General features: G+C 45.5%; 1 protein-coding gene across 2 annotated transcripts in view; it reads left to right on the top strand.

Moving 5' to 3' along the window:
• PCSK5 (proprotein convertase subtilisin/kexin type 5) overlaps nt 1-20,758 on the top strand; it is a 447,741-nt gene that overhangs the window by 405,969 nt on the left and 21,014 nt on the right. Inside the window, exons 28-34 of one of the 2 annotated variants that reach the window (XM_059411830.1) lie at nt 1,490-1,567; nt 5,823-5,906; nt 7,680-7,875; nt 11,129-11,346; nt 12,389-12,625; nt 15,648-15,878; nt 17,346-17,523. In XM_059411830.1, coding sequence (XP_059267813.1) covers nt 1,490-1,567; nt 5,823-5,906; nt 7,680-7,875; nt 11,129-11,346; nt 12,389-12,625; nt 15,648-15,878; nt 17,346-17,523 — 1,222 coding nt within the window. The remainder of the gene's footprint in view (nt 1-1,489; nt 1,568-5,822; nt 5,907-7,679; nt 7,876-11,128; nt 11,347-12,388; nt 12,626-15,647; nt 15,879-17,345; nt 17,524-20,758) is intronic. The other variant, XM_059411831.1, reaches the window with a different exon arrangement.

Raw genomic sequence — 20,758 nt, 5'->3', positions numbered from 1 at the left:
CACCAGCCTGTCTTTTGATCTTGATTCCTGTGCCCTGAGGAAGCCTGGACTCCCAGAGTCCCTCACGAACACTGAGCCATGTGCAAAAAATAAATCTCAGCGGTGGGGAGATACATTGCCTGTGTGTAACTGAATCTTTGAGAGCTTTAAAGATGCCACGAAAATCTGATTTTTAGAAGGACTTTGTAGATATATACAGTTGCCTCACTTAGAAATGAGGACCTCATTTTTATTTAATTATCCAATCAGAACTCAGTGAAGAAAACCCGGGACTCTGGATGAGGAAATGACTAAACCTTTGGCCCACAGGATCCCTGAAGGAACCACGCATCTGCACTTGCCTTGATTGTAAAATACCCAGGAATTTCGATAGGGGATCATTAAACCATCGGCTATGATGGGAGTATTTACCACGGAAATCAGCAAACACTACAAGTCAAGTTTTTTGTTATGTTCCAAAAAGCCATTTTACCGGTACACCACTGCTTTGACCTCAACCAAACTATTTTAAAATCCAAATTAATTACAAAAAGTCTCTCTAGTGGATATAGGCTTTAGAGATAAGCATACCAGGATTCAAACCCTGGCTCTGCTCTCTACTAGCTGTGTGACCTTGAACAAGTTACTCATTCTGTCCGAATCTTAATTCCCTCGACCATAAAATAAGAACATGGAACTACTTCAGCCAAGGTCATTCTGAGAATCAAATGCGAGAACACACATAAAGCTCCCAGGACTGAAGAGGACACAATAAAAGTTAAACTACTCCCCAGCCCTTTAATGCAGGAAACACTAGTTCACTTTCAAAACAGTCTTCCTTGTCAAAATCAGGTATTTTGGGGGGTGTGCTAGATTGGGGAAGAATAGTCCCGAAAAGAAGGCAGCAAAGAGTGGTAGCTGAGATGCCTAGGAGCCAAGCAAAGTCCTTTACATCCTGTGTATAAAGATGTCCATAGCAGCTCCATTTATAATAACCCCCCAAAATTAAGTGAATTATGTTTCATCCAAATACATCACCCATTTAAAACAGTGTATACAAAGACTTTTAGGAGCAAGAGAATATGCCTATAAAATTTATAATATCAAATTCAGGGGTGCCTGGTGGCTCAATCGGTTAAGCATCTGCCTTCAGCTCAGGTTGTGATCCCAGGGTCCTAGGATCAAGTCCCACATGGGGCTTCCTCTCCCTCTGCCAGCCGCTCCCCACCCCCAGCTTCTGTGCTCTCTGTCAAATAAATAAATAAAATCTTTTAAAAAAATGCAAAATGTAGGATCGGTACTATATACAGAGAAGACATAAATGATTTCACACACAAACACATACATGATTCTACTCCCACATTCAATATGAAGATGGGAAACCCACGTGCTGATGTCTACCCCGCATTTCTGGGTGGTAAGGTGATAGGCAGCAGTAACCTTCTTTATCTTGCTTGCATTAAAAAAATGAAACGCCTTTTTTTTTTTTTTTTTTTTTTTAATAACAAAGAGCCCGGGCCCACTGAAAGCCCATCTTCGGCGAGGAGCCTTCCACAGAAGCGACGGCGGAAGTTTCAAATCAAAAGAGGTAACAGGGTAATAGGGAAAAGACCATCACACCAAATCAAAAGCCTAGAAACCAACCTGAGAATCTGAACTATAAGGAGCAAATGGGGGTGCGGAAGTCCTCAGACAAAAACAGAAAGAAGGTGGTAACCACAACTTGGTGCTCAGAGGCCAGAGACCGGGAGGAAATTCAGCTGAGAAGCTTTCTGGAACATTTAAGGGCGTTCCTGATGTGCTGACTGGTTATATCTGGAGAGGCTCTCAAGAAAAGCCTCTGTCCTTGCAGATCTGTAATAGCCTGGAAAAGCACCTTTGGCTTTCTTGGTCACTGCTGTAGTATTTGAAATAGCAGAGATTGGGGAAAAAAACAAAAACAAAAACAAAAACAAAAACTAAATGGTCACCAACGGTTACCAGTTAGAAAAATGAAGTTTGATATACCCATGCAATGGAATGCTGTGGAGTCACAAACAAGAATGAGGGGGTTCTTTATGTGCCATGCCCCCCAAATACATTATTACCAGAAACAAAACAAATGTGATAAACAAGGTGAATAAATACAGTTTATATAGAAAGGATGGAGGGATGCTTTATGATATATTCCCTTTCTTCAGTTTTTTTATTTTAACTGTGTGAGTATTGCTATTTTAAAGTTTTAAATAAAACTCCTGTTTTATATGGTTTAGCTATAGTCATTTCTAAAGGACAAGACACTACATTTTCTTAGTCAAGGTGTTTTGTTCTTTTTCCCTTTGAGGTCTTGTCCAGTCCAGAATTTCTGGAGTGGAAATAAAAGAAAAACTATGATGAAAGTCAAATACTTGTGATTAAGTCACTAATCTTTTAGGATAAAAACCTGTGGCTGGCAATGATCCCTTGCCCACACTTAATTGCTGTTAACTGTGTACAGAGCACCCTCTAGTGGACATACACTGACATTACAGAATTTTTGTATCTAGTGTGTCCCAGTAAAATCACAAGCTGCCAGAATGTGAGATGCGTAATTATAAATACATGTGTAGATATATTACAAAAATGTGAGAAAATCCATTAAAACTCATTTCTAAATAAAAACTTTAGTATAAAAATGATAAAATCGGGGTGCCTGGGTGGCTCAGTTAAATGTTTGCCACCTCTTGCTCAGGTCATGATCCCAGGGTCCTAGGATAGAGCCCCACTTCTGGCTCCCCTGTATGGGGAACCTACTTCTCCCTCTTCCTCCGCCCCTCCCCTCCCCTCCACTCTTGTGTGCTCAGTCATGTGCTTTCTCCCTGTCTCAAATAAATAAATAAAATCTTTGGCGCCCCTGGGTGGCTCAGTGGGTTCAGGTCATGATCCCAGGGGTCCTGGAATCGAGCACCGCATCTGGCTCTCTGCTCAGCGGGAAGCCTGCTTCCCCCCTCCCCCGCCTGCCTCTCTGCCTACTTGTGATCTTTGTCTGTCAAATAAATAACAAAAATCTTTACATAAATAAAATCTTTTTAAAAAAAAAAGATAAAACAAAAAATTTCAAACACTGAGTCAAAAAAAATTCAACCCCTGGCCTAGACATATAATAATATTAAAGACTGTCAAGGTGTCTGGTAAATATTATTTTGCTATTATTTTTTAAGAACTGCTCTCAGCCATTATGTTTTTTTCAGTTCCATTGAAATACAATTGACATGTATCATTGTCACACTTAACAAGTATAATGTGATGGTTTGATATATGTATATATTGCAGAATGATTACTACCATAAGGCTAACACACCCACCACCCCCAGTTACCTTGTGTGTGTGTGTGTGTGTGTGTGTGGCGAGAACTTTTAAGAGCTAGTCTCTTAGCAACTTCCCCATATACAACAGTATTAGCTGTAGACACCATGTACTTAATCATCTTACACCTGGAAGTTTGTACCTTTTGGTCCCCTTTCACCCATTCCCCCACCCCACCCCCGACCCCTGGCAACCACCAATCTATTTTAAGAGTTTGGTTTCCTTGTAGGTCCATGTATAAGTGAGATCGCAGAGTATTTGTCTTTCTCTCTCTGATATATTTCGCTTAGCCTAATGCTCACGATTTATCCATTTGTTCCAAATGGCAACATTTCCTTCCTTTTTATGGCCAAGTGGTGCTCCTTTATACACATACAGCACATCTTCTTGATCCATTCACCCAACTATGGACACTTCAGTGGTTTCTGTGTCTCAGCTCTTGTAAGCAAGGCTGCAATGAACATGGGAGAACAGGTGTCTCTTCAAAACAGTGATTCCATTTCCTTCAGTTACATACACAGCGTGGAATGGCTGGATCGTGGGGTAGCTCCATTTCTCATCTTCTGAGGACCCTCCGCACTGTTTGCCACAGTGGCTCTCCCCACTTCCAGCCCCACCAGCGGTGCACAAGCGTCCCCTTTCCTCCACGTCCTCACCGACGCTGGCTATGTCTTCTCCAGCCTTGCCCGGCTGACGGGTGTGAGATGCTCTCACGCAGCAGTTTTGATCTGCATCTCCCTGGGGATTAGCGAGGACTGATGTTGGCAAGGGACACGTTGCTCACTCTGCCACCTTCTCTTTTGGGTTAAGTGAGGCTGTCAGGTGAAAAAGGCCTTCAGGGAGACAGTTGGTCTTGTGGAGCCTCCTGTTGTCTTTTGCGGGAATCCTGCGCTGGGCTCTGCTCTGCCCAAGGCTAACTGAGCTCTTAACAGTTCTGCCAGGTAGAGTACAGCAGTGAGTCAGTCTCCTGGAAAACCAAGGCATGTTTCTCCTCCCAGACTAGGAAGAGAACTGCCACTTAGCGTGGTAGGATGATCCTTTATGTCTATACATGTGTATCTACCTCCATGCCAATCTGTCTACCTCCCTACCTGGGGATCTAGTTTCCTCAGTAGCTAATCTCAGCAGCTTATTCACCATGGCACCTTCAGAGAAACCAAGCACTGCCTCCCAGGGCCACTCCAGGTATGGAACAGGGGAAGAAGAGAGAGAACTAAAGCGGAAGCTTGGGAAATGGGGGGGTATGTACCCAAGGAGGAAACGGGGAGGAAGGAAGCAGAAGGTCTAGCATTTACTGAGCCGCTGTGTATGTGCGTTATACACAGTTTCATTTCGTCCCACGACAGTTCTATAAGGGAACGATCATTGGCTCTCATGCTAGAGACGTGGAAAATAGGACTCTCTGAGTTTAATTCCCGTATCCATGGTTACTCTCCCAGAAGTGGCACAGCTGGGCTCTGAAGGCAGGTGTGCCTACAGGATCCACTTTGTCAGACCGACTCTCGGAAGGGCTGGAAGGAGCCAGAAGCGGGGGGTGGGGGGCAGTCATAAGATGCCAACCATCGACTGGGGGTCCAGATCATTCCTGTCCCACATCCTGAGCTAGATCTTTTTTTTCTAATTTTCCCCCGTGAGACTCGTGCTGATTCCCAAGCAGCTCCTGAGGTTTGGTCAAGATCTCATGTCCTCATTGAGTGATGTCAACAAGGCTGTTCTGTAGGTCTCTGAAATTGTCCCGCGGACTTGCTAACTCTTGGGAAAAGCCTGGCCATCGAAGGAGTGCTCTTGGGGGGAAAGGGAGAGAGAAACACCTCCAATGTTTCCCAGGTGGATGGCTATTGAGCGGGGGTGGCCTGCTTCCCACCCGACCAACCAGAAAACTCGCAGGTGGCTCCATTAGGTGAATGTTTAACGATGATTTGAGAGGAGATCAATTTAGGTTTGCATTCCACAGTGGTCACTCTGAAGAACACAGAAACCCAAACATTGACGGATTTTGAAACCTAGTTCCAAAGAACAAAAAAAAAAAAAAAAAAGGAAAGAGAGGAGGGAAGGAAGGGAGGAAAAGAAAAAAAGAAAAAGTTACTCCACAAAGACACAATGAATTCTGTTATCATCTTGGAGTGAAGAGAAATGGTCATCTAAGAATCTTGGGGAAAGAAGTGATGACCTTTAACTAAAAAATTCTTTCATGACGCATACCCATAAGCACACACTCCCACAGATTTTTAATATGTGAAAGAAGGAACACCTGTTAGATTAAACAACCCCACTGCATTTAAGGCTATCCTGTCACTGGAAGTTTGCAAACCACGTCTTAATGATCAATTGGAAGGAAGAGAAAAAAAAGAATGAAATACATGAATAAGTGCACAAAGTCCACCGCACGGGTGATGAGTGGGCACCAGAGTTTAGCCAATGCAAAACTGAAGGGATTCTATTCTGGGCAGGAAGACGAGATGACCCATGAGACCTTTCCAATGCTGTAACACTGACTTCCGGTTTCTGTCCCTACACAGACATTTTGAGAGGACACCAGCCTTGTCATCCTTCTTGTAAAACCTGCAATGAGTCTGCGATGCTGTGCACTTCATGTCCAAAAGGTCAGTGTGGAATATGACAGGAGGTGGCCATGGCCCAGACACTTCACTGTCACTCATGTTACATCTTTATGTAAAAGCTTTGCAGGACTTGATCCAGTTCTCACTGTTCCTATCACAATGGCTCCTCTGGGAAAATGCCAGGACCCAGACAGTTACCTCTAAAAACACTGGTATTCAGGGGCACACGGAGGGTTCAGTTGGTAGAACAAGAGACCCTTGATCTCGTGGTTTTGAGTCTCATGTTGCATATAAAGATTACTTAAAAATAAAATCTTAAACACACACACACACACACACAACTAGCTTTCAAAGGACCAAATGAGAGAGAGAGAGAAGAAAAACATCAGTGTTCTTATCCAAAGGCATGATGAAGTTATCTGTTGATCTGGCCACTGAATTTGCTGGGTCTCTGGGTATCTGACATTTCTAGAGGTTCCATTACTCTTGAAAGTACATTAGCCAAAACAAGAGAACTGAGGGTAGAGAGTCCGGGGGGGGGGGGGTAAGTACCCTACTTCTTCTTTCCTTCTTCATTTCTGAATTTAGGGGAGAAAAAAACCCAAGAACGACTTTTTTTTTTTTAAGGTTTGTGAGAGCATGAGAGAGCATAAGCAAGAGCAGGGGGGAGGGGCAGATGGAGAGGGATAAACGGGCCCCCCGCTGAGCAAGGAGCCTGATGCGGGGCTCAATCCCAGGACCCTGGGATCATGACCTGGGCCGGAGACAGACGCCCAACTGACTGAGCCACCCAGGGGCCCCATCCAAAAAAACAACAACAGGTCAACAGATGCACTGCTTCATCGTCTGTAATCACAAAACATCAGAAATAGCAACTCCCCTGAATTCGGGGGATATTTTATGAACATGGTTCATTAATAGTGAGAATTTAAGAATTAAAAGTGACCATGAACGTGGTCTTGGTGTTGGAAGGCGCAGTGTTCATCGTGAAATGGGATGCAAACTTTAAAATTTCAGGTGTGCCCTGACTCTACTCCTATGAAATATAAATGTTTACAACCAAAAACTGAAGGAATTTTCTTGGGATTTGGGAATGAAGGGTGATTTTTACAAAAGTTTTCTTCAATAATGATGATATCTGATTTTTTTCAATTAAAAATAAGTAGACAGACCGTCCATGCCAGGTGGTGCTGGATGGAAGAGTTGCCACTGGGTTAGCGGCCTAGCAGGAGAGGCTTCCAGAAGCAGAAAAATAGACTCTAGAGGGCTGCACATGTGCCTTACATGTGGACAAAGGTGTTAACAGACCAACTGGACAGAAGGAAGCCCCCTCGAGATCTGCACCAGTATCAGTAGGAGAGTAAAAGAAACAGGGCAAGAGGGCACCTGGGTGGCTCAGTCAGATAAGTATCTGTCTTCAACTCAGGTCATGATCTGGGGTCCTGGGATCGAGTCCCACATCGGGGTCCCTGCTCAGCAGGGAGCCTGCCTCTCCCTCTCCCTCTGCTCCTCCCCACCCCCATTGTGCGCGCTCTCTCTCTCAAATAAATGCTAAAAACAGAAAGAAAGAAACAGGCAAAACTTCTGTTGTTGATTTCCTTTCTGGCGATCAAACTGAATGTGGGAGACCAAAAATCACTAGTAAGTACTTGCAATTGTCAGAAATAAATAGTGAGCATCCTTGGGTCTTTGCAGAGGCTCCAAAAAGGAGTTTGGGCTGCTGTGGGTCATCCGTCCTTTGTGCAGACACAAATGCCCTTGGACCAGACACAGGATGACCTTCTGTCCACTCTGCCTCCTTCCCTGGGTTTCTAGGCACATATCTGCTGGCCCAGGCCTGTGTCTCCTCCTGTCCCGAAGGCACGTGGCCCTCGGTGAGGAGTGGAAGCTGCGAGAACTGTACAGAGGACTGTGTCTCCTGCTCTGGAGCCGATCTCTGCAGAAAGTGCCAGACATCACCAGACTTTCCTCTCGTCCTCCACAAAGGCAGGTGCTACACCAGGTGCCCTGAGTAAGTGTCCCTCTGCCTTTCTCGTCCGGCTCTGGTTCATTCCCCTACGGCATTTAGAGGGCAATTCCTTCTTGGACCAGGAACGCCTCCCCATCCCCGGTGACAGAGCCTAGGGACGTGTCCCCCTGGGACTCTGGATGACATCACTATTGGCCATAGCAGCCAAAGCGTGCACACTTCTCCCTCAGGACTGTGATATGTATGTGTTTTTGACTTTTGTGAAAATACGCATTTCTTCCACCTTGTGGCTGTGATCAAGGAGTTGTCTTTCTTCCATGACCAAAGTTAGGGCTGCAAATACAGGAATCTCTTCTTAAACATTTGCAGTAGGTGAGGTGTGAGGTATAAATAATAAATACAGAATCAGACCTGCTAAATTATTTATGGATTCCTCATGGTTTCCTCAATCCTTTGGTTGGTTCATAATTCCTTTTCTCTCCCCCTCAATGGTTCCACCTCCAGGATGTAAAAAGGAAGTGGAAACGGCACCTGGAAAACTGCATCTGGGAACTTCTGGTGACGAGCAACATAAATTCTAAGTAGAATGACTGAGACAGTGTGGGGTTTTTCATTGCATGAACCAAAAAGCTTAAAATCCAGCACTGGTTACCTCAGCGACCAACACTTTGTTAAAGACCCACAATCTTTCCATTTTGTTCTTGTATCTTCTTCAGCTTGCCATCCCCTGAGCCCCTGAGCCACGCTGTCTGCCCCGTGTCCAAACCTCACCACCCTACACAGCAACAACCAGAGACAGAAAAGGGCACGTTTCCCCGCCTCCATCTCTTTTCCAAAGGAAAGAAAACCGACTTCCCTTCACATCTCATTAGCCAGAATGCATCCCTTCCACGCTCCAAAAATGATCTCTGACCAGAAGGATGGAAATAGAAGGATCAGTTTCGGCTACACAAGATCACCCCGAACACCCAAATAAAATCAAACACTGACAGCCCGGAGGACTGGAAAGAGGGAGGCGAGGAAGGAGTCTGGGGGAGTGACCAACAGAATCTATTTGGACGAATTAGAAATTTCCCACTGTTTAAAGGAACTTGACGCTAGAGTTACAAGACCTATGATAGAAGTAGATCATTAGTTTCTGGATCCGCTACTGAGGCAGATCCTGTAGGTGCAAACACCAGTCAGGGTACTCAAGAAGCCTCCAGGCTAGTGGAGAAGTCAAGCGTATTCAATTCTGTTCTGCAGATAAATAGTTCGCATCTGCTAGATGTAAGAATTGACAGTAGAAGCTTAGTTATAATCAACTGAAGGTTCTCCATGTGGTCCCAGAAAGCTAAGATCCTACTGTATAAGGGAGTCTGGTATTAGCTTTCATCTGGATACAATTTGGTTCCCTCTCTTCTACTGAACTGCTTCTTCGATTTTTCTTCTGTAAAACTACATAAGATAGATAAACTTGATTCACCCCCGTCCTATTTCTTCCTGATACACTCAGTACATTTTTGTTTCCTGAATAAATACAAGAAGGGCTGAAGGAATGAGGAAACAGATGTGAATGAGTTCATTAAAACGTCAGGTAAAGAGACCGTATAGGATGCCTCATGGGCACTGATTCAAAAAGGACTCTAGTAGATGAGTTATTTGCTACAATTCTTCACCCTTCCATGGACCTATGGCCTCTACTTGTCACTCTGCAGCAACTTCCACAGACATTGAATGGACTGCCTTGATCTTGACTTCGGGCAAGTTCATTTGCTTTAGCCAACGGGTTGTTAGCGGAAGGGAAGCAGAGCTTTACAACCTGTTTGCTTGGATGAACTTGCCCTCTTGTTCTCTGTCATAGCTAAGAAAAGAATGTGCCCCAGGAGATCCCTGTGCCAGGGAAGATAAAGGGACAGGAAGACCAGAATTTAGGGTGTACCTCGGGGCACAGCCTCTGTCCCCCAGAGTACATGCCTGAGTAGTACACGTACTGAGAAGCAGATGTGCTTCCCCTACAATGACATATGCCTCTTTGAGCACAAGGTCAGCCTAGATCTGCCCTCCCACAGACACACGGGTGATGTGTTTGGGGGTGTTTTGCACTATTATGGCAACAGTTGACAAAACAGAATGAAAACTGTAGAAAACAACTGTAATAGATACCTAGGACATCGAAGTCCATATCCTCTACACTGGTTTGTGATTTTCCTGCTTCTGCACGTTCCAGCTCTTTCCTCCAGCTATTTTCTTCCAAGGAACTGTCTATATTTTCCTCATCTTCCAAATCTATTTGAAAAGTTTGAGGTTTTCATATGTCCTGTGTTCACCAGTCAGTATTAATCTATGGCATGATAATGTAATCACCAGGAGGTCCAATATATACAGACACCAGACTCCACCTGGAAGAAAGTCAGTCATAGAAATATATCTTCCTGTATATTTGTAGGATATGTTTGTGCTGTAAATATGTTTGACACTGTGTTCAAACATTCTACATGTGTGTTTGGAAGAAGCCACTGGAGACTGGCTGAGAGCAGCCGAAAACAAAAGTGGTTCTAATTTTATAGGTATTAAACCTTCTGAGCTTTTTAGTATATGTGCTGCCGAAGCGAGCACAAACCTTCTGAGCTTTTTAAAAGTAACTTTTTAACTTAATTCTAAATGAACATTTTATATCAAAAACTAAATTCAGGTCCTGGAATCAAGCCCTGCATCGGGCTCTCTGTTCAGCAAGGAGCCTGCTTCCCTCTCTCTCTCTCCCTGCCTCTCTGCCTGCTTGTGCTCTCTCTGTCAAATAAACAAATAAAATATCTAAAAAAAAAATAAATAAATAAAAATAAAAATTGGGAGACAAAATAGGGAAACCAGAAGGTGGCTGAACTATGCACACATTAACAAAAGTGGCTTTCGGGTGCCTGGGTGGTTCAGTGGGTTAAAGCCTCTGCCTTCAGCTCGGGTCGTGATCCCAGGGTTCTGGGATGGAGCCCCGCATTGGGCTCTCTGCTTCCCCCCTCTCTCTCTGCCTGCCTCTCTGCCTACTTGTGATCTCTGTCAAATAAATAAATAAAATCTTAAAAAAAAAAAAGTGGCTTTCAAACCAACCACGTTCACAAGGACAATACCTATCCTATTCATCTTTCTCTTCCCAGATGTGACTTCTGACACCTCCTTCCTCCGTAAATCTGACGGCCTGGTTCTGCCCCACAGTGGCAGCCACCCTCCCAGCGTCTTCAGTCCCAAGCCCTCTGCCACCAGGCATGACTCATTTCCCCAGCTGGAAAGCATCTCCAGTTGTGCTCTGTCTTCCCCACAGGGGCTTCTACGCAGCAGACAGCACATGTAAGCCCTGCAGCACTCCTTGCAGAACCTGTGAAGGAAATGCCACCAACTGCCACTCTTGCCAAGGAAGCCTCACCCTGCACCAGGGAGCATGCCGGGAAGCCTGCCCCGAGAGGCACGTGGCCGTGGAGGGGGTGTGCAAGGCTTGCCCTGAGATGTGTCAGGACTGCATCCATGAGAAGACGTGCAAAGGTATGTGGGAGCATCCCAGGGGAGAGTGTGGCTCTCCCAAGCCACCGCTCCTGGGGACCGACTATGGGGGTGGGGGGGGAGGTGTCCATGCAAAATGGAGGGAACCAGTCTCCTTACATTTACTGAAATAGATCCACCTCCCTGCCCATCACTGAGGAAATCAAGGCTGAGATTAAAGCCTCGCCATTACAGATGCTTCAAGCAAAGACAAACGAAAGACCTGCTTCTGTGGGATTTCTCCCACACAAGGGTCCTGAGCACTTAGGGGTCATCTCAGCTGCTGGAAATCCAGACAAGAACCTGTAGTTCCTGCCTCTTTGAGCACAAAATCTCATAGGGAGGCTGATATTCGGGAAACAGAGGGAGCTAGAGAAATGAGCTAAACAAATGCAACTGTTATAAAAGATACGAAAGAGACGTTCAGGCGAAGACAGTCAGACTCAGGAGAGTACTCTGGCTAGGAGTTCTTTCTCGAGAATTATCTCCAAGATGGGCTAAACTCCTCTCCAGAGTAAGACCCATGGAATGATGCTGTTCCACTGAAGGGATTCTCTTGGTGTGACCCAAAGCGTTTTCTTGCCCCCCCCCCCCAAATAAGAGAATGAAGACAAATGAAAGAAACCCACAATGCATTCCTCCCACTCAGTAATTATGTGTATGTCACTGGTCTACCCTACCAGGGAATGAAAACGTAACTAATGCAAGAATGTTTAAACTGCTTTTGCACTGAATACAGCCTGCGTTTCAGGTTTTCACCAAAACCTCCAGCAGCTCTTCCATAGCTGGTCTACCCCATCACTGCAATTTTTTTACACCTCTAAGGGGCAGATCATTTCGGGCTGTAAACCCAACACCAGGCCACCGTATATGGTCTTCTCTCCCAAAGCTTAGAGACGTGAGGCTTGGCACGGGGCACACACATGGGACACAGAACACTCTAGTAGGAGCCAGTGGGGTCTGGACAGGCTAGTCCACTCCAGAAGGAAGGAATTCCTCTTTCCTGTGCCTGGGGGGGTAACTTGCTGCTTCCTACTCCCCGCAGAGTGTATGCCTGAGTCCTTCCTGTACCAGGATATGTGTCATCAGTCCTGTCCCCGCGGCTTCTACGAGGACACACGCGAGTGCATCCCCTGCCACGAAGACTGTCTGGAGTGTAGTGGCCCCTCGGCAGATGACTGTGACCTCTGTGCCGAGACATCCCTGGTTCTCTACGATGGGCGGTGTTTGGATGAGTGTCCAGTGGGAACCTACTATGAGAAAGAGACCAAGGACTGCCGAGGTAAAGGCTTGCACGAGTCTGACCAGGCATCCCCAGGGCACCTGCCACCACAGGGGTGTCTGCTGAGACAAAGCACGTGTTGGGGTCTGCGGGGTTCCAGCCCCGGAGCTGTCATCCCACCCGTGTCCCTCCGGCTCAAGAAAGCAGACTTTTGAATCTGCTCTAATTCATTATTAATTTTAAATGAATCATTCATCAGCTTTGACCAGGTAACTTTTCTTGAGAACATGTCAGGCTGACCCTCCTCCCAACACAGGCTCTGATCCGCTGATCAAAAAGAACTCCCGTGTGAAGCTTCACAGCAGACACGAGCCTTCACAAGTCACCCACAATGGAAGTGTCTTGGTTTTTTTTCTTTAAAGATTTTATTTATTTGACAGACAGAGATCACAAGTAGGCAGAGAGGGAGGCAGAGAGAGAGGGGTAAGCAGGCTCCCTGCTCAGCTAAGAGCCCGATGCGGAGCTCCATCCCAGGACCCTAGGATCATGACCTGAGCTGAAGGTGGAGGCTTTAACCCACTGAGCCACCCAGGCGCCCCTGGTTATTTTTCTTAAACCTTGAAGCTGCTAAGGGGCAACAGCAGCATAGGGAAAGCTGTGCCTTGGGGGGCGGGGGGGGGAGTGTTCTCGGTGCCTCTTGGGTCCCTCATCAGTTTGCTCCCTGCGGTGACCCTCCTTGGCTCCTCACCTGCTTCAGCAGGTCCTGCCCTGGGACACCCGCCACACTCAGCGCATCAACCCCAACCCGTTCAAGGCAGGATCTGCTCTCGTTGATGCCTACTTATGTTTTCCCTACGTATCAACGGTTGGCCGCAGAGCAGGAAAAATAAATGGTCTATCATTAGAATTCTCCATTAAATGAATCGCCCTGGGCTAACCTCTCCAGAGTCCCAGCGATTCGGCTCCCGCTAGGCAGCCAGGGCTAACTTGGCCCATGTCGCCACCAAGCAGGCACTGTTAGGCAGCTCTGCAGAGGTGGTCCCAACAGCAGTGGGAGCTTGAGGGTGAGCGCCAGGGGCAGGAGAAACCCGGGGCAGCCATGTTCTAGAACGCACTCAGAAGAAAGATTTCCCTGTCACAGGACGTGGGGATAGAGCCGACTTCTGATAGCTTTCTGCTCCAGCCCTAGGATCTGGATCCACCTCGTTGTGGGTTTGATGTAAGGCACCCTTTAGTGTCCGTGCCCCCCCAGGAAAGACCATGGACTAGAACATGGTAGAAGACAGGGTGGGAGAGAGCTTGGGGCCAGTTTCCTTGAGAAGTTCAGCAACTCAGCCAAAGGCTGCCATGCCATCGTGCCTGTACCTGGACAGGAACTGAGGCTCAGTTTATGGCCTTTCTCTGGTGTTCAATAATACTGGTGATGTGCCATACAGAGAACTTTGTGGGCCTCATTTACTTGACTTACCTGACTTAATTTTCTCATTGAGAAAGGCCCTTGGTTCCCATCCCTGGTTGCCCATTAGAATTACCTGGGGAGCTTAAAAAAAAAAATACACACACACACATATATATATATATCCTATATATATCATATATATTTATATAAGTATTATATAATAAATATATTAGTTATATTTAATAATATGGTTATTATATATTTTGTTATATATAATATATTTATATGTTATATATTATATATAAAGTAAAATATATTTTATATATTTATATATTATATAGTAAAATATATTTATATATTTTAATATAATAAAATTTTATTTTTATATTTAAATTATATATAATATGTAATATGAATATAAGTATAAATTATATTTAAGTATATATTAATTATATATAAAAATAAATATTTTCTATTTCATATATATATGGATGTCTGGGCTCCCCTCAGACCAACTCAACTGTTGGGAACTAACTTGAAGGCTCTTCCTGCAAGGCAATGACTACTTTCACCAGTCCAAAGTCAGGCTGAGGGAAGCTGGTACTAGAAGAAATAGGGTCACCACCGGGCTTTCCAGAGAGAAGAAATAAAGGACCTGACCTGAAAACTTAAGATTTAGGTAGATGTGGAGAAGCATCCAGAAGTAAGAAGGATCTCCTCTAAGAACCACAGGACTTGTGATCCATTTGGATCCCCCAAATTATCCTCTATGAGACAGCAGAGGCACCTCTAAGAATCCCACACCTATCCCAAGGCACTGGGGCAGAAATAGCAGGAGCTCTGATTAGGCTCCCCAGTTCAACTCCTAACCCTGTCCATTTCCAGCCAAGTGATTTGGTACATTCAGCCTCAATGTCCTGCTCTAGGTGTCTATTCTATTCAGTAAATACTCATTGGGGGCCTCCCATGTGCTGTGAGCACATGGAAGACCCTAAAAAAGGAAGTCAAAAGGAAAAGTCAGGGCAGGGGAAGAGTAAGTTGGGCAGGATGGAGTTGAAATTAGAGCAAAGGCAGCCTGAAGACATCATTGAAAATATAATCCACACATGTATCGAGGAGAACCACACAGATACTCTAGGCAGAGGGAAGAGCAATGGCTAAAACCCCGAGGTAGGAATGAACCGTTTTGATTTTATCTAACAAAAAGTTACTGAGTTCCTGTTATAAGCCAAGTCCTCTCAGTGGAATACAAGAGGCCTTTTTTTGATCCACAGGTTATTACGATACATCTCAACAACTGTTGCTCGTGATAAGCGCAGGGTGTTCTGGGATGATTAATGGAGGACGGCAGTTAGAGTTTTGGGGTGAGCAGGCCACAGACCGGAGTGTGGCCACACCCTACAGAACTGCTTATTATTCTGTTGCAGTTCTGGTAACTACACTGAGTCTAATATTTCTGGATTTGGCAAGAAGGGGTTCTCTAGATACTACAGAGATGAAACAGCCATTTTTCTTCTCATTTGACAAGAATGCTCTATCCAGAGTCCAAGGGCTCTACCCAACTTGGTGGTGCCCCATGCCCTAGTCCAGAGTCCTGGAAATCTCTGAAAGGAAGGAGGAAGAAGTGTGAACACGCCTTCCAGGGACACCCTCATCCTCTCCCCCTTGGTCTTGTGCCCACAGATTGTCACAAGTCCTGCCAGACCTGCTCATCCCCCGGGACCTGTGTGACCTGTCAGGAAGGTCTTCTGGTCAACCACCACGGGGACTGTGTGCCTCACAAGGAATGCGCTCCCTCTGAGTACTGGGACGTAGAGGCTCTGGGATGCAAGCCCTGCCATGCCAAGTGCTTCCGCTGCACGGGGCCTGCCGAGGACCAGTGTCACGCCTGCCTGAGGGACCATCTTCTTCTCAGTGAGTCACGTGTCCTCTGAGGGGGGCTCTCTCCTCCCCTGCATCTGGGAAACTACCTTCCATATCACCTGGCACCTAGTAGATGTTTGGTGTCTTTCTAATTTTTCACTTCCTATTTGGAAAATTCTCAAAACTACAGAAAAGACAAAAGTACAAAGAACGTCACGCATGTGCCCTTCACCCGCCACGCCCACTGCTAATCAGACACCCCGTTTGCTTCATCATTTGTGAGCTCGCTCTCATCTCTTTCAACATGCGTGCCTACATCATCCATAATGAATTTCTTCCTGGCCATCTGTGGATGTGATATACAGAGCGTGGCTCCTTTCACATAAACACTTTAATATGTATTTCCTCAACTAGGGATGCTTTTTGACATAGCAATGGTATGGCTGTCGATGCAAGTGAATTTAACATCAGTACTTCACTATATCACCTGTTTTATAATTTTGGCAATTTCCCCTGAGAACAGGATCCTGTCTCCAATCAGGTATTGCTTTCGGTTCCCGGGTCTCTGTAGTCCCCTTTAATCTGAATCATTTCCACAGACATTTTTTTCTATAGAATACTGATGATTTATTATTTTTTGAAGATTTTATTTATTTATTTGACAGACAGAGATCACAAGTAGGCAGAGAGGCAGGCAGAGAGAGGGGGGAAGCAGGTTCTCTGCTGAGCAGAGAGCCCGATGTAGGGCTCGATCCCAGGACCCTGAGCTAAAGGCAGAGGCCCAACCTACTGAGCCACCCAGGAATCCCTAGAATATTGACATTTTAGAAGAATACGGCCCCTATCCTTCTATGGGAGTCTGTGTGAGGTTTCCTATGACTAGATGGAGATGATGCTTTCTCAGCCAGAATACTCCACAGGTGATGTCATGTCCCCGTGGAGATCCAGGATGTCACCTGCCCCTCACCCGTGAAGCTGTGGTCACCTGTTCAGAGTGCTGGCCAGGGTCTCTGCTGCTTAGTTACTGTTTTCCATTGCGAGTAACAAGCAGTGTGTGGAAAGACACTTTACAATCATGCAGATAAGCAGCCCCTCATCAAAATTTCCCCTGGGTTTTGCACACCTGAAATCTGGTGTGGTCTGAGGTTAACTACCTCCAGCAGATCATACTGGAAGGTTATCACTGATGTGAATCAATGCCCTCAGGTTTCCAGGTGACTGGGCTGACACACGTATGCAAGAAAGAAAATGAAACGAAGTTCACTCAGCTAGAAGAAGGAGCAGTGGAGGGGTGTGGGAGAGAGGGAAGGAAGAGATGAATGTATTGATGACCTAGAAAGAGTTAGCATCTGTCTCCCTAACCCAGGAAACCTGAGAAGCAAGACACTCTCAAGGACATTGTCTCACTCCTCCTGCACCCTCCCCTCCCGCCATGGTGAACCATGGCGAGCACAGAGGAGGTTTTGCAGACATGTGTCATACCTGATACCAAAACAGACTCTTTTCCTTCCTTGGCAGACACGACCTGTGTGCAGGACTGTCCCGAGGGCTACTACGCTGATGAGGACAGCCACCGATGTATCCCCTGCCACAGCTCTTGTAGGACATGTGAAGGGAGACACAGCACACAGTGCCTCTCCTGCCACCCAGGCTCGTTCCAGCTGGAAAAGGAGTGCCTGCTGCAGTGCAGGGAAGGGTAAGACGCTCAACGCATGCTTCCCTCGTTGAACCCCAAAACTACTCCGGGCAGCACTACCGGCAAACCCATTTTGCAGATGAGGAAGCTAAGTCATATAACACCGGGTTGACGTCTCAGTGCTAGGAAGAAATAAAGATGAGAGTCCACCCAAGATCTATTGATCTCTAAAGGCTTTCAGCTAGGGGCACCTGGCTGGCTCGGTCCATACAGCACGTGACTCCTGATCTTAGGTTCATGAGTTTGAGCCTCATGTTGGGTGCAGAGATTACTTAAATAAATAAATATCTTAAAAAAAATATTTCAGCTAGTTCATAGTAATGGACGAGGACATGGGAGAGGCAGAGTGACCCAGTGAGGTAACATGAAGGGTCGATCATCAAGTTAGAATCACGGGTCACACTTCGTTACTAATTTGAAGGTAAAGGCAGAGGCAAAGCATTCTTCCCTTAGAGAAGTCTGAAACCATAAATATAGGTTCTTCTGCTTCTGCATTAGGATTTGTTCTGATCAGATTTAGGTGAGATCTAAGCCAGGTATGCAGAACATCAGTTTTACAAAGGGAAAAATTTCAATTAAATATTCCCACTTACACGCCACCAATGCTCCAACCTCCCACACCCCCATAAATCTACAACGTACAGGTTTAGGTGCCCTAAGCAACCCAGACACATAGATGTATCCTCCTAAAAGCACGTCACAAATAAGAACTCTGTAATTTTTTTGCTAGGAGAAACTTTAAGTGTATTTATCAGAAGGTCTGATTCCAGCATATTTGAAAGAGGATTTGACGGGAGTCCTCCTTTTTCTGCCCCTAGGAATCTCCAGTGCAGAGAAAGATGTAGATTACAGGCCCATTGCTAATTCTTCCTTCCCAGTCAGTCACCTAAGGCACTGAGGGTTTCCAGACCCAAACTGAAAGGCTATCCCCTTGGACTTTCCCCAATGCTTCTGCCCAGATGAGACCTCACGCTTCTCTCCTTCAGCTCTACTGCAATTCCTGCCTGCACTGTGTGCTGAGCCCTGCCCTCATCCATTCACTCATTCATTCCACACATGTTTGATGAAGAACACCTTGGATGTAAAATACAAAGATTTTGACCTTCAAGAATTGATCCTTCCTGGGGCGTCTGGGCGGCTCAGTCAGTTAAGCGTCTGCCTTCGGTTCGGGTCATGATCCTGGGGTCCTGGGATTGAGCCCCGCATCAGGCTCCCTGCTCAGTGGGAAGCCTGCTTCTCCCTCTCCCTCTGCCCCTCCACCCCTACTCATGCATGTGCTCTCTCTCTCTCTGTCTCTCAAATAAATAAATCTTAAAAAAAAAAAAAAAAGAATTTATTCTTCCTATATATTTCTTACCAAGAAAATTACAAACATGGGGAAAAAAATCTCTTATTTTTGCACATATTACTACAATACTCAGCACAAAGTCACACACCTCAGCCCTCAAAAACACCAGCCGTACGGATCCATGAACAAAAGGCTGTACCCGACAAGAGCAGAGAGAGGGCCACCTGGCTTGGCCTTTCCTCTTCATTACAGAAAGTGCCTGAAAAAATCTGGATCCAATGAAAGGAATCTCCATCTCCCTCAAATCAAGTCATTAAACATTTTTATGCACAAAAGGGTATAATCCTGTCATCTAAATAGTTGTAGACCATCAAATTAAGAAGATAATTGTTCTGTTGTGAAGTATGTGAAGATACCCACTGGGAAGAGAGGCACGAGTTGCCATAAATTTCTCTAATGAGGAATGAATGGGATATTAATGAGGTATAAGTGGAAATATTTAACAGAAATGGTTCCTTGTACAAAATCAGTGTTCCACGCACATTGCCTCAACCTCATATTAAATCTCTTTGCCTTGGAAAGGCAGGTATATGATCCTCTGAACCCTTTACCCACACACATGATTTTTTGTGTGTTTAACCTCAGAACAGGTTTTTTTTTTTTTTAAATATTGTATTTATTACTTTTGAGAGAGAGAGAGAGCACAGACAAGTGGGAGGGAGGGGCAGAGGGAGAAGCAGACACCCTGCTGAGCAGGGAGCCCCCCTCATGGGGCTCGATCCCAGGATGCTGGGATTATGACCCAAGACGAAAGCAGGCACGTTAAGCCACCCAGGCGCCCCGGTGTGTTTCATCTTAGAAACAACCTATCAACATTTGTAATATTAGTAAAGAATATATATGCTGCTTTGAAGTTTACAAAGTATTTCTACTCAGAATAAATTTTTATATTATGATCCGGGTCTCCAACAATTCTCAGAGATTGGCTCATTCTTCCCATTTTACAGATGAGAAAATAGAGGCTCAAAGATGTTAAGTGACTTGCTGAGTGTCACAAGGCTACTAATACACAGTGGGGCCAAGACAAGACGTCAGAGCTTCTGACCAAGTCCCTGTACTGTCTGTGTGGAAAAGCGTGGCTTTCTCTTCCCGTCTTCTGTGCCTTTATCGGCTCTTCCGTTCCCGGCTGATGCTTTCTTCATCCTCCCTTCCTGACCCGGTCTCACCCAGGCTCACCAGGCTCGGCTATAATTTTCTTCACCTGATGGCAGAAGGTAAAACAAGGCCTCATCTGCCACAGGCTGGGCCACAGAGATACAAATGTCCTCACTCAGGTCAGGGACAGGTGGCAAGAGAGAGGCGGACTCGCGCTACCTTGCCCTGGATTTAGGTTCCAACGACTTGTGTGGAACTGAAATAAACTTTAGGGAACCCAAGGTGGCAAAGAGTCTCAGGTCAGAGAAGCCAAGGGCAAACCACTGAAGCTTCTAGAATAGCTTAAATGTGCCCATGTCCAGAGATACAAAGAAGGGTCGGAGGATGTCTAGAAGTTCACCTTTGTCAATGGTTTCTTTTCTCTCTTCTATCTTTCTCGAAATTTTTTTATTTACTTAGCCCTGCTTTGTTAGAGTGGTGAACAGGTAGGTTCAAATCACATGAGCCCACTTCACGAGCAGTCTGACATTAAGCCAATTGTCTGAATTCTCTGAGCCTGTTTCTACTTACATAAAATAGAGATGATAATATCTAAATCATAAGGTTTGTTTTGAGATGTAATCATACGATTCATAATTATCACAAATATGTGTGATTCATGATGTGCCAGGCACTATCCTAACAATTTTCTCGACAATAACTTGTTTAATTTTAGCTACTAACATTGTCCCCATATTACAGACCTGAGACAGAGATGGTGTGGGACTTGCCCAAGGTTGCACAGCTCGAGTG

Source organism: Mustela nigripes, chromosome 9 (assembly GCF_022355385.1).
Source record: "Mustela nigripes isolate SB6536 chromosome 9, MUSNIG.SB6536, whole genome shotgun sequence".
NCBI classification, from domain to species: domain Eukaryota; kingdom Metazoa; phylum Chordata; class Mammalia; order Carnivora; family Mustelidae; genus Mustela; species Mustela nigripes.
This window is presented reverse-complemented; position numbering and strand designations above follow the sequence as displayed.